The sequence below is a fragment of the Pestalotiopsis fici genome (assembly GCF_000516985.1).
Source record: "Pestalotiopsis fici W106-1 unplaced genomic scaffold PFICI_Scf_4, whole genome shotgun sequence".
NCBI lineage: Eukaryota > Fungi > Ascomycota > Sordariomycetes > Amphisphaeriales > Sporocadaceae > Pestalotiopsis > Pestalotiopsis fici.
In genome coordinates this window covers 4,018,511-4,032,718 of record NW_006917094.1, presented here as the reverse complement: position 1 = coordinate 4,032,718, position 14,208 = coordinate 4,018,511, and the positions used below count along the sequence as shown (strand labels likewise).

The 14,208-nt window shown below is 49.5% G+C and overlaps 3 protein-coding genes across 3 annotated transcripts; 2 read left to right on the top strand and 1 right to left on the bottom strand.

Moving 5' to 3' along the window:
• Window positions 1-2,189: 2,189 nt before the first annotated feature.
• Window positions 2,190-2,551, top strand: PFICI_07203 (uncharacterized protein; the record flags this gene model as incomplete). Its single annotated transcript, XM_007835784.1, has 3 exons — window positions 2,190-2,310; window positions 2,366-2,426; window positions 2,479-2,551. The coding sequence occupies 3 exons, from the start codon at window positions 2,190-2,192 to the stop codon at window positions 2,549-2,551; spliced, it is 255 nt and encodes an 84-aa protein (XP_007833975.1).
• Window positions 2,552-4,684: 2,133 nt separating this feature from the next.
• Window positions 4,685-6,080, bottom strand: PFICI_07202 (uncharacterized protein; the record flags this gene model as incomplete). The annotated part of the gene is made up of 2 exons (XM_007835783.1): window positions 4,685-5,994; window positions 6,053-6,080. 2 exons carry the CDS (start codon window positions 6,078-6,080, stop codon window positions 4,685-4,687), a joined length of 1,338 nt encoding a protein of 445 aa, XP_007833974.1.
• Window positions 6,081-10,974: 4,894 nt separating this feature from the next.
• On the top strand, window positions 10,975-13,878 carry PFICI_07201 (Chitin synthase 1; the record flags this gene model as incomplete). Its single annotated transcript, XM_007835782.1, has 3 exons — window positions 10,975-11,052; window positions 11,153-13,675; window positions 13,741-13,878. 3 exons carry the CDS (start codon window positions 10,975-10,977, stop codon window positions 13,876-13,878), a joined length of 2,739 nt encoding a protein of 912 aa, XP_007833973.1.
• Between the last annotated feature and the right edge of the window lie 330 nt (window positions 13,879-14,208).

The window sequence follows — 14,208 nt, the reverse complement described above, 5'->3', positions numbered from 1 at the left end:
GCTTGTTCCTTCTTCTCCTTGTGGTCGGTATTCCCCTTTTGTTTAAGAGACAAGTATTTCCAATTCGTAGTACTCCTGGTCTCGAATATGTGGCCTCGGCGGGGGGGGCAGTCGGTCAATTGTGATTGACAAGCAGTCAATGTTGGATCACGGTCGGCTACTCGGAGTCCACGGAGGGAAAGGTAAGTCGGCGCCCGCGTTGCTGGTTGCGGCGGGCTTCAGCCTCAAGGACGCTAAAGTATGCGGCAGACGAGGGGCAGTTCCCGGTTGGTCGGCGTAGTAATTACTCTGTACCCCACAGGGTCGCATTGTCTCACATGTCAGTATATGGTAAACATTTCTGAGCAGGCATCTTCTATCGTTGAACTTCAATTTATATCTTCGTATTCTCTTAGTTTGTTTTTCTCCTCTCTTACCATTTTTCGTTCTAAAGATTCTCAGAGTCCGTATATTATCCACGGAACCTATTGTTGCTCTTTTCTTCAAATCAATTCAGAAGCTCATAGCCTCAGACCATTCGGTTAGCAGATATAGATACATACCCATCCACCATCTCCAACTCAGTCAGAGTTGATACTGAATGGCTTCAAACATTAGTGGTGATTACCAGATAATTCCATCTTGGCAACTCGCAGTAGCAATAGTCTTTCATTAATTTCTAGCTCCACATATGGAAAATGTGGCTGGATATAACCATTGCTTTTCGCCTATACTTTGCCCTAGCGAATACTATGACATGGGAGATGATTCATAGATATGTGATCCCACGGGACTGTGCTTCTTTGTCGGCGCTACGTACGAAATGTGCAATATTTTGTGTATGTACAATCAGAAAAGGATCCAAATCACCGCAAAGACCGCTGACGATGACAGGCTCATACTCGATTCATGAATCAAGGCCAACCTCCTCAACGTGCTACAGGGCCCAGAGCTGGCTTTCCGAACAGCCGTAAGTAGAAAGACCATTTCTGGTTAGTCGGCCCAATCAGGATAAATTAGAGGATCGTGGCATAGTCTATACTATTTCCCCAGCAGGCATCCATCAAGGTAGTAATTCCGGCCTAGTTGCGCGGGAGATTCACAGTTCTGCGTCTAGGTCAAGTAAGCAACGACATGCCATCGGTGTCAAAATACCAACGAGGAACAGCAACTGGCTATTCATACATACGCATTGAATATGTCCGTATTATTATGGCTATTTATATCAGTGCATTCTTGGGTAGTTTAGGGCACATGGAATATGAAAATTCGGAGAATCTTCTGAGGCAGCAGTTGTACATATGCGCGCGCCTCCGATGCCCAAGAAGCCATATTGACAAGCCGACTCCAGTGCATACTACCCGAAATCATGCTGGTCATTTTCAAAGCATAAAGTTTTCGTCTCTGTACGATTTGTCCTCGGCCCTCTTCTCTTGATGCAAAGCCGGCTAGCCTTAGGAGGTTGAAGACTATAATCATGGTCGTCATTGAACCCCACAAAATACTGCCTACCACTTTATTTCAAAATCCCCAAACTGCTTCAACTCCCTATTTGACTATGTGTATCGCTCGTATGAGTCTACCCCGGAAATTTACCTCCGCCTTAGACTCAAGAATAGCCAATCGTGGCTTTTTTCGCTTCTCGTCTTTGGCCGTTCCGGGCTGTTCTAATGCACGGTACGGATCATCACCGCGGCGATCCGTGATGTCCCCTAGTCTTGGGAAAGCAACATGCGCAGGCAAAGAGTCTTTGACGTACCTTGCAGGCCGATGTGGTTCTTTGAGCCCCCATAGGCCAGGTACACAACCAGACCTGCCAGACAAGTTGCGGGTAGATGCCGTCTCCTGTCCACGTCTCTGGCGCCCCATGTGCTTTGTCAAAAGACAGATACTTTTGGTCGAATGGCTCGGTCCTAGCCCATTGTCAGCAGCTTGAAAAGTGATGAGATCATGATGGGTTCATTATCGCCAATTTGTGGTGGTCATCGACGCAGTGTATGATGTCGCGGCTCAGAACACTTTGGTTGACGTGTTGATGAAGTAGGCCAAATATGTCAACTCTCAAGTAATCGAAATGTCTATAAGAAGGCCCTGAAATCCTACATCAAGCATAATCAAATTCAATTCATTCCTCATACTCAAACAACCATCATCCTCATCAATCTTATCTCTAACGACTCTTCAAACTTTTAATCGCCACATCCATCGTCATGCCTACCGAAGCTCAAATCGCTGGAGGTCACAAGGCCAACCTCAAGAACGCCAATTCTTCTGAGGAGTCAAAGCAGCACTCGAGGCAGGTTCTCAACGACGAATTCAATGGTGGCGATGGTGAGTCTCTGTAATGAAGCGGTAGTTTTTGAAACATTCACTAAAGGTGACTCAGTCCCCAAGGCATCGGACGGCGGTAACAAAAACCCCGGCAACGTTGCTGGCGGCCTGAAGGCGTAAGTTATTGACAAAGCCTGGCAATGCTCATGAGTACTGACGGCAGTCTAGTACTACCAAGAACCCCAATGTCTCGGAGGAGGCCAAGCAGTCTGCCAAGCAGCGTCTTGAACAGATGGAGTAAATTAGTTCTTGACCAGAATCATCAGTGGTGTTGGCAGTCCACGGATGGGGAATATGCTACGACTTCGATAAGATAATAACAAATTTAATCATCTCACTAGTATTGGCAATCGGTGAATTGTTTTCTGAACTGTTGAGCGCGGTGCTGCCGTGTATGGAGATGGTATACGAATTCGCCTGGAACATAATGAATCCTTCGCTGTACGTGTTACGACTGATGTGGAATTATGAATTATGAGGAATATCTTTCACAGGGCAATTTTGGGATATCTTGGGCATGATACAGCATCCTTCTACTTCCAAAATGTCTGCCAAGCGAATGTAAAAGGAGGCTCTGGTCATCTCAAGTCATCTCAAGTCATGACTTATCCCTATAACCCCCAATTGATACATGGAGTACAGTAATCGTAATATACTGGATTGGGCGAGTGATTTCATTTATATAGCTTGACTACTCGTTGTCCGAGCCGGTGTTTCTAGTATCGCTCTTGATAATGACTGACATTTTATTACGAATGCACGCAAAGTTCTCGATAAACTGGAGTCAAGCGAGTCCTGAGTGGAAGAGGCATATATTCCACCGAGTCGGCAAGTATAGTTTGGTCCATAAACTTCATATGGAGCTTCTCCAAAACATATTACAGCCTTCTAAAGCGTCTCGATGGTGCAGACTCTTGAAAAGGTAGGGCTGCAAACGTGGTAGTTGTCCATTGTCACACAAGAAACGCTACGAATATTGCACATCTAGCTTGATTTTCGACCATTACAGTTTTGGGGCATAGCAAGCGCCTTCGTTACATCCAATAACGAGACCGTTTTTACACAATCGAGTATGACACTTGAATAGGCGCTGTGGATCATGGCGTGCACATTGATCTGCTGCGCCTTGAACCTATAACACGTTTTGTCACGAATACAACAAAACACATAAGGAAAGCAAAAGCCGTAAGGCAACCACCCATTTACGTGGATAGTCCATTGCGAGCCAGGTACAAGCGAGCAAGCCATCATCCGCAAAGTCCTTCAAATCCGCTGCCATTGCGCGAAGCGGCAGGGGGGGGGGAAACCCCAGAGTCCCGAGCTTCCGAACTTTATTTACATGACACAGAACGCCTTGAACGCCTCTTTCAGCTCGTGGCTTGCTTATTTCCTTTTCCTTCTATGTTCCTTCCCGGGATCGATCGATACCGAACCATTTTGGTCATGATATAAATAGGAGAAACATTCAGGTCACACAAGCACTTTGCCTTTCTCCCCAAGTATTTAGGAATTGTACAACGCCGACAAGTTCCTCGAACCATGCAAAAGTAATTTGGAAACTTGACGACTGGGGCAGAGAAAGCAGAAGAAAATATATCCTCGCTTTGCGTAGCCACGAGTAAGTAGGCGCATACATCAAACGGCGAGTCATGGGCTAAAGGTGGTGCCCAGCTTTGCACGACATCCTAGCTCAAGGGACTGACTCTCTCTCTCTCTCTCTCTCTTTTTTTAATTAAAAAAAAAAATCTAAAAAATTGGGCCCAGAATAGCTCCCGTTTCCGAGGTTTGGTGAGTGCCTGGTTTATCTGGTCTTTTAGCAACCCGTAGGCGCTGATATTTTCTTCACTGCGATGACAAGGTAATCGTTATTATGGTTGACATCAAGCACATGGCGATTTTTTTCATCTCTACCGTAGATAGATACTGGCCCGTGGTAAAAGGCTGCACATAAATCCATCCCGCCAAATAACGTAACATAGAATATAAAGAATATGTCCATCAACGACATAACAGCAAGACTTTACCCAAGTCGTCATAGTCAAGAGACACCCACGACAAGGAGCAGAATCTCATATCTGTCACCCAAATAGCCAAAGACGCCGCGCCTGTTCCAGCTCCGTGCCGAAATAAATAAATAAATGAATGAAGAGAGGTATGGAAGCCCCGTAAAAGATGACGGGTGCATGGTGGGACAGAGCAAACCAACCAAGGTCTAACCCATTCTTGGGCTGGCTCAAATGTAAACAATAAGTCTAGCAAAGTAATGTAGATACGAGAAGCAAAGGTGAAAGCAAGGCGGCTTGTTTACAGGCTTCTTGCTTCACTTGTCGCGGCACAAAGGCGGCGTTTACAGCGGATGGCAGATGAGGGGTTCCTAGTCCCTAAGAGCATGGTCGTCGCTGAAAGGGCTGCTGCCGCGGACTTTTGAAGATGCCGAGCTCGTCCTGCTTGCTGCGCGTTGTGTGGCTTCCGTGATGATCGCGCTCAAGCTGTTTGAGCTCTTGTGCTTTGAGGTTCGATTGTTTTGGGGTGGGTCAGAGAAAGGACTCTGTTCTTCTCGTGGCGCCGTGGTAATGGGGGTTGATGGAGTTGCGCCTCGTGCATTCAAATCCTTGTGAGCATCGGCGTCCTCCATGGTGGAGTCGGAGTCCGTCTCGTTCACAGACACAGAAGGAGATGCCTTCTTTACATCAATGGTCTTGACGCCGTTACTGCCACTGCTACCTAGTTGAACCATTTGTGGCCGCATCGCCGTTGCAGTCGTTGTGTTGGCGTTCTTGAAGAAAGTTGCACCAATGCTAAACGCAGGCGATGCTGGTGGTTGATCATACTTGTCATAATCGACTTGAGGCACGGGCGGAGTCGAGCTTCCACTGCTTGCACCCTTTGACTTGACGCTGACGAGGGACGGCTTGAGAAGGGTTCCCTTTTGTGCTGGCATGGGAGAAACGACAGCATTCTTGCCGTATATCGTCGAGGCGACACTAGACCGCGGGGCGTATGAACGAGCATACGAGGTTCGGTCGCTGTAGCCTGAGATACCCGAGTACGACGAGTCGCGCAAGTTGCCTGGAACAAAAAAGTGCTGCTCCTCATATGGCGAAGGAGTGCCGGCCTCTGATCGTGACATGGGAATCGGAGGCACGGGGGGCACCAGCAGTGTCGGTGATGTTGGCGTCGCCCTGTTTGTGACACCAGGAATATAGGCAATTTGGATGATGTTGGATGCGCGAGTGAGTACCGTCGAGGCCATGGAGTGCACAGAATGTGTCGACTGTCGCGCTTGAGATGCCCTCGATGCATAGTCCATGTCGGAGCCCTCCTTGCTTCTCGGGCCATCCTGTGCCCATGGTTCGTTCTGCCACTGGTCCCTCTTTGCCTTTATGCAAAATCGCCAAACAAGATAGGTAATGATGCCAATGACAGCCAAACCACCAATGACACCTCCTGCAATAGCGCCCACATTTGGTCCGCTGCTGACTGTCGCCTTGCTGCCGCTGCCACTGCCGCTGCTGCTGTCTGAGTCGGATGAATCGTCTGCTGCACAGTAGGCTTTTGGACATTCGCTACATGTTTGAGTAGAAAAAGCGCAGCTCTCGTTATCTGCACATGACGGACACGACAAGCTTGTTGTGTCGCATTGAACGCAGCCGTTTTGCCTTGCGAACAAGGTGGGAAAGCCTTCTAAACTTATATATTAGATGGGGTTGCTCGAGTACCCTCACACAAGCGTGATACTTACCGGCTGCCACTCCGACGTTTGGCGACATGTTGGTGTCAGAAGAAGAAAAATGACTGCCAAGCAATTGCGTCGAGAGTAAAGGTGGATGAGAGGACGTCTTCAAGATGGTCCCTGATGGTTGCGTTGTGGGCGATCGACCAGGTGACGAGATTGGTTATTTGGTGCAGATCGACAGATGTAGATCCTGGCTAAAAGGCTGTGTCCGAGTGCTTAAGCCTTGACCGTCGCCTCCTCGAGGGATTCCAGCGGACCTCAAGGAGAATCCGGAAACGGGCAGAGTGGTATGCGTATATATGACACTATCGTTTGTGTCTTGAGGTGTTTGATTTTTGGTGGTTGCGCGAAATGTAAGAGAGGACGGTGTTTTAAGTTTGTCGTGATAATGGGGACTGAGTGAAAGGGGAGTTGAAGGGTGGTGGTGTAGAATCAAATGAGATAACGAGTGACAGAGAGACTAGCTCAAAGGAAGGGTGCGCAAAGCCAGAAATTCGCTTATGACATTGAAGTTGTCAATACCACGAAGGCGAAGACAAGCGAATGCACTTGCAACGACGAAGAATGAGGTTATTGTCGAGTCGTCGCTGGTGGTTGAACGGATTGAGCGGCTAAGAGAAGTGCAAATCGAAGAAAGAGAGAATCGAAGGCGAGTTGGACAGACAGACCAGGCACCGGACCCATTGAGCCAGTCCAGTCAGTCAGTCTCTGGCTGGGCTGGAGGGCGAGATTAGAGGGACTAGACCAAAAGGCGAGACAGGCCAGACTGGAGAGGAATGGGTCGGGCAAGGGAAAGAAAACGCCAATTTGCGGGTGCCCTCCAGCACTTTAGCGAAACGGCCAGGAGGGGGGACTGAGGATGGGCCAACTCGCCTTGCTATTCGCTCAAGCCCTTGGACGCTAGCTCGCTCATCTGCTCTTAGGAGGGTATCCCTCCGTGACTCGCATTTCCTGCTTCGACTCCCAACCGTGAACATATAGACTCAATCGAGGCTTATGGCCGTGTCTGGCTAATGCCAAGAATTATATCCGGCCGCTGGACTGCATTGTAAGCATTTACCCCAAGGGGTGATTACATCTCTTGGTAAATCAATGGTTTCTTCCGTTGTTCCAAAGCCCTTTTTTTGCGCCCGCCAGCCCGCTTGACTTGCATGTTGGACAAAGAACGTGGGCTTTCAATGATCGACACGGTCGAGAACACTCACTTCCCCTCCGGCCTCTCTATACATAACGTAAGTACCATGTACTGTCTGCGTACACTCTGACCGTTGGGATGCTCCTACTTCTCTTGGCCATGTGCGCTTTTACGGAAAATTGAAATATTGCATGACCTTTAGATCCCAGGATTCCTCTAATGAAATCCCGTTGGACAGAAAGTATCGTGCCGCTTACTGTTGCTGTTCAATCTGTCATTCATGAAACCACGACCCAATCAATAGACAATGTTTAACAGCCAATTCTCTTGGCATTGAAATCCGAACTCACGGGTATAAGCGCAACAACGCCAGAGGCCACACGGGTCTCACGTATCTGAGCGGCGGCTGCCAACTTAATTTAAGACTCTGCTCCGAACCCCGCCTTGCGACTTCTCGGCACTGAAGAATAAAGAGTGCCCGAGATGCGCTACCTACCGTCGAGTCTCTCGTGACAAGAGAGCGTTCCCGAAGTGGCAGCTCCCGGGGGGCCACGGGATTGCGATAGCTCGAGCTGGCAGACGTCACTCTGAATCAAGTCCGCGCAAGCTACAATTGATAGCTTTGCGATGTGTCTGAGATTGCGAAAGAAGCAAGACAAGATGGGCTCTCTTATAAACCCATCTATCCCATCTTCTATGCCTATGCATCTTGGTCTTGTGCTACTGATCTCGATGTCAGGGATTGCGGCACTTCGATTGAGATGGCAGTTCCCATAAAAGGCAAAAACCTGTGCTCTTTTCGGCATGTGTTATTAATTGGGGTATTGCGACACATACCTTGGTTGCTTGGTGCCAGCATATGTTCAAAGCGCAATTAGTTAAAACACATTGTCCTCTTTTGTTTCTCCTCCACTACATGAAGATTTCGTCAACAGAGGAGAGTTTTTGTTATTCTCTTTCAATTTGTAGTAAAAGCCAAACCAAGGACTACTTGACACAGTCTCTGGGCGGCAAAGAGGACTATTGCAATCTTGAATCAATTCGGACGCATTGCTATAACTTGCGTGCTCCTGTGTAAGAGCTGTGACGCCGACCTACAAGGCTGGCATAATTGACATTGTATCTCGTCTGTTTCAAGTCTCCGCTGCACTTGCTTTGTTGGCATGCACCGGCCATTATTTTCGGCGCTGCTGTAAAGTCGCTACGACATAAGTATATGGCAGTCTTTGGATTCCATCGTTTTGGCGACTCTGAACCGTCTTCAGTGGACGAGCCGAGTAAGCAGAGCAACCCAATGATTACCGAAGCTTAAATCGTACAAACATTACAAAGACACACACAACCTGCCATCCTGCTTTGCCTTGGTAGATAAAGTCTCTCGTCGCGAGATCATATTCGACCCAGACAAGCAGGAAAGCTGAACTGGTGATGGATATGTGCGCGGACAGTCCCGCCCCCGCCGCTTAGCGACAGCAGCACAACTGAGTGGATGCCATACGGGAAACTCGAGGATCTATATGAAAAGTTGCGGCCGCTTAGACTTCTCACCTTTCCAGGCTCGAGTGGCATCTCGGCTGAGTTATTAGCCACTTGGTCGTATGTGACTGCGCTCTGTGTGCTGCTGACGTGAGGCCATCTCCTGACCATTGTCCGCACAGCACAGAACGGAGCAAGAGCACGTCCGACGCACGACCTGCGGCGACTGGAGCAACGTTCCCCTTCGGAGGGCGCCAGGTGGCTGCAAAGGACGATACGGCCGGCGGGCGCTGTCGCAAAGGAAAATGAATTTGAGTTGTCAACACAAAGCGGAGAGGCCGCTAGCTTGCACCGCCTCGCCCGTCGTTGGAGCATGGACCCACTGGCCGAAAACCAATGATGCTGCTATTTTTGGTTGCCCCTGGAGGAAAAAACAGCCCCTGATTGCGCTGTGCCCAACCGTCTCTGTGGATGATCTCGGAAGACAGCAACAAGCTCGTATGCCAGCAAAGAAGGCCATAATGAGGGCCGTTGTGCAACCACGAAGTGGTGATCCGTCCCTAATGCGACGAAGAATTGCGAGTGAAGGGCAAGTTGATTTGTTTACATACATCGATTGTGGTGACTACCAGCTTATTAGGGCGTTCGGCAAACTAGATTGATGTTTAAATATGAGTTGACTTGTCTTGTTTCACCTGGCTGCAACTAAACCATTTCCAACCGGACCTTCAGTGGAGTGTTGGAGGCAGCCACTACCTACCTAGGTACCAACCGGTCTCAGTCAGCGCACGCAAGCGCCTACGAGAAATCGCTGCGTGACAGGGGAAGTGCTGCGCTAGGGCTGATGAGCCTCGACAGGTCAGAACACTGTTGTTATTTCTGTGTATTGCTGCCCTGGCCTAAAGGTAAGGAAGTCGGTTCTAGTGTGATGCTGCGGTAATGGGAGAGTAATAGGACCAGATGGTAATGTACCAATGCTGGTTCTTGCTCATGGCGGCGGCTTGCGACTTTTCGGTTTGGGGGGGCCTGCGTTCGCGGATAGACAACACTGATGAGGGAACTTGTCCAGGGCAAAACGAGGGAAAAAGAAAAAGAAAAAGAGGGATACTATACTGTGTGTGTATGGACGCGGGTTGTCGGCAGATCCATATTACATACAGAACTAGCTTGCGATTCATGCGCTGCTCATTGGGGGAGACCTCCGAGTGGAAGAAAACAAAGAAAAAGGAGAGGCGGTGACGTAGGAACCAAGCGCTCCAGTGAGCCAGCCGTACACTGAGCAATAGCTGAGACATTGGAGTCAAGAAACTGGATTGGGGGTTTTCTTCATGCTAGTAATGTAACCATGCTCTGGGTGCCATATTCTGGAAACCTTGGAAGAAGACCAGCAAAACTACGTAGGTTACAGCGTGCTTTGCATTTGCATTACCTACCGTTCGGCTTTTCTCTGGCGTACATAGTAGATAGGTATGTAGTCCCAAAGACAAAATACACTTGCAACAAAAGAGCACGTTTTGAGCATCGCATGGCGAATTACCAAGTGCACAGAAGGGATGGATCCTGGCAACCTTGAAAAGCAACCAGGACATGGTTACCTGCTTCGTGTATTGCTGGCATCATCCGGGGGGCAATGTAAAAGAAGAGGGAGAAGAAAGAAGAAAAAAAAGGGTGGACGCGGCGGCCAACTCGTGTACAATCTGCGTCTTCGCGTGTCTAGGTAGCGGCTAAGCCACAGTCAGTGTGCTGGTGCTTTTTGGCCCAATTAGCATCCCCTATCCCGCAAACTAACAGCATAGACACTGGACTTTTGCTTGAACTGATCTGGGGGGTGGATGCTGATCCTGACAACCCTGAAAAAAATACGAGACTTGAATCTCTAGTATCTCACTTTTCCTTTTGAAGTCCTCTCGTCCCTGTCTCTGCTTCTGCTTCAGCATTTTTGTTGCAAAAACTCCCAAGCAGCTACTCTTCTGCCATACGGAAGATCTGGGTGTGATTCATCACCAAATTCAAAAGACTCTTCGCGGTCTTCTTTCACCCACCTACCACGCGCTTTCTGCAAGCAGGGTGCCCCATTCTTTCTTTCTTTGGGCCTCGTGCTAAAAACTCCTTTGTTCCCCCAAGCGGAGAGCTCAGCTGTCAACCCCTGGATCCTGCTTTTACCCCAAAAGCCTGTCTGGCTACAAACACCTGTGACCACCTTCCTGCCGAACAACAACTTTGAAAAAAGCTTGTTGCAGACGAAACCTCCATTTAAACAGTCGAAAACCATCGTCTTTCGTTTTCGATAAACGGCCTATCGTGCCGTTCCGCAGATATGGCTTACAATGGCGCGGGCGGCGGCCATGAGTATGGCGGTGGGCACCAGCTCCAAGACATGCCTGCTGGCAGCACCGTAAGTATACAAAATCAAAAATCAAGAAATTGCCAAACGGGAATTATGCCATCAATCCAGCCAGCCAGCTAACCTGCGTCCTTTTCTTTCTCCCATATAGTACCATCTCCCTCCTCACGACCAAGACGAGGATGAGACCGAGCGTCACTTGCTCGGTCAGGCACCGTACCAGTATGACCAAGATCGCCTCGGCACGGGCACTCCTCCTGCACGACCTGTCTCTGCATACAGCTTGACCGAGTCGTACGCCCCCGGCGCGTCTACCACACCCGTTCCTCCGCAATACAGCCAGGGCTACTCCGGTGATGGCTCCTATGGCGTCTCTTCGGAACTTGGAGACGGTGGCTTCGGCTATGGCAGACCCGCTTCCACCGTTGACGGTGACGAAGCTTGGGTCCGACGTCAGCAGCCTGGCGGGCCCAGCAGCGGCGGCGGCGGTTTGAAGCGAAACCAGACCCGTAAGGTCAAGCTGGTGCAGGGCTCAGTTTTGAGTATCGATTACCCAGTACCCAGTGCCATCCGAAATGCTGTCCAGGCCAAGTACAAGGATGTTGAGGGCGGAACTGGCGAGTTCACCAACATGCGTTATACCGCAGCTACTTGCGACCCCAACGACTTCACCCTCAAGAACGGTTATGATTTGCGACCAAGAATGTACAACAGACACACGGAATTGCTCATTGCAATTACCTACTACAACGAAGACAAGATGCTTCTGTCCCGTACCCTCCACGGTGTCATGCAAAACATCCGCGACATTGTTAACCTGAAGAAGTCCACCTTCTGGAACAAGGGAGGTCCCGCGTGGCAGAAGATTGTTGTCTGTATGGTCTTTGACGGTATCGACAAGGCCGACAAGGAAGGTCTTGACGTCTTGGCTACCGTTGGTGTGTACCAGGATGGTGTTGTCAAGAAGGACGTCAACGGCAAGGAGACCGTTGCCCACATCTTCGAGTACACCACGCAACTCTCCGTGACGCCCAACCAGCAGCTTATTCGGCCCATGGATGACAGTCCCCAGACGTTGCCACCTGTGCAGATGATCTTCTGTTTGAAGCAGAAGAACACCAAGAAGATCAACTCTCATCGTTGGTTGTTCAATGCCTTTGGCCGAATCCTCAACCCCGAGGTCTGTATTCTGCTCGATGCAGGTACCAAGCCCGGAGCCAAGTCTCTGCTCGCTCTTTGGGAGGGTTTCTACAACGACAAGGATCTCGGTGGTGCTTGTGGTGAAATTCACGCCATGTTGGGCAAGGGCGGCAAGAAGCTGCTGAACCCATTGGTCGCTGTCCAGAACTTTGAGTACAAGATCTCCAACATTCTGGATAAGCCCCTAGAGAGTTCGTTCGGATACGTCTCCGTGTTGCCCGGTGCTTTCTCCGCCTACCGATTCCGTGCCATTATGGGTCGTCCTCTGGAGCAGTACTTCCACGGTGATCATACACTCTCCAAGATACTGGGTAAGAAAGGTATCGAGGGTATGAACATTTTCAAGAAGAACATGTTCTTGGCCGAGGATCGTATCCTCTGTTTCGAGCTGGTCGCCAAGGCTGGCTCCAAATGGCATTTGACGTACATCAAGGCTGCTAAGGGTGAGACTGATGTTCCCGAAGGAGCACCCGAGTTCATCTCGCAGCGACGAAGATGGCTGAACGGTTCCTTCGCCGCCTCTCTGTACTCGCTGATGCACTTCGGTCGTATGTACAAGAGTGGTCACAACATTGTCCGCATGTTCTTCTTCCACGTGCAACTGATCTACAACGTTGCACAGGTCATCTTTACCTGGTTCTCTCTAGCTTCTTACTACCTCACTACAACGGTTATCATGGATCTTGTCGGTACTCCCACCGCTCCTGGCCCTGTCAGCTCTGAACGTCATGGTTGGCCTTTTGGTGATACGGCCACGCCTATCATCAACTTGGTCCTCAAGTATCTCTATGTGGCTTTTGTCATCATGCAGTTCATTCTTGCTCTGGGTAACCGTCCCAAGGGTTCCAAGTGGCAGTACATTCTGTCATTTGCCTACTTTGGTTTCGTCCAGATGTATCTGCTCATTCTGTCCTTCTACCTGGTCATCAATGCGTTCATCACCAATCCAGACATCAATCTTGGTGACGATCTAGCCCAACTATTGACAGGAAAGTCTCAGATTGCTATCATCTTGCTCGCTCTGCTTGCCACGTTTGGTCTGTACTATGTCGCCTCGTTCTTGTACCTGGACCCATGGCACATGTTCCACTCCTTCCCGGCATACCTGGTTCTGATGTCGACCTACATCAACATTCTTATGGTCTACGCTTTCAACAACTGGCACGATGTTTCTTGGGGTACCAAGGGATCTGATAAGGCTGATGCTCTACCGTCTGCGCAAGTCGTCAAAACAGAGAAGGGTGAAGCCGCCATTGAGGAGGTGGACAAGCCGCAAGAGGATATTGATAGTCAGTTCGAGGCTACAGTCAAGCGAGCCCTTGCACCCTTTGTGGAGGTTGAGGAGCGCGATGAGAAGGACTTGGACGACTCGTACAAATCTTTCAGAACTTCTCTGGTCCTGGCCTGGCTCTTCATGAACGCCCTTCTTATTGTCGTCCTCACCAGCGACAGCTTCAACACATTTGGTATCGGAGTAAGTCTAGCAATGCACAACCAAACACCCTCTTCATGAAATTCGCTGAAGCTAACCTGCAACAGGCTACCACTACCGCGAGAACTGCATCCTACTTCCAGTTCCTGCTGATTTCCACAGCCGTCCTCGCATTCGTCCGTTTCGTTGGTTGCTTGTGGTTCCTTGGAAAGACTGGTCTCATGTGCTGCTTCTCGCGACGATAAACTGGCTTCTGCTGGCAAGCCGCAGCGGTCTATAATACCCGCCTTTCAAGCAGCGCTTGGGGCTGATTACGACGAGCATGTGGCGTCTCCGGGAGTACAACAACTAACTGCTGCTGTACTGGATATGAAATGGAAGATAGATCTTTCGGTTGGGATCTAGGATGTACCATGGTCAATTAAAAAGAAAAAAAGAGGGTGCGCTGGCTCCGAGGATCAGGCACTCTTTCATGCAATGAGTGGCATTGTTTCAGGCGTTCTATAATTCCCTTTTTAGAGACCAGATCCGGTATTTCATGTAATTTGTCACGAATACATAATGCATTTTAGTAC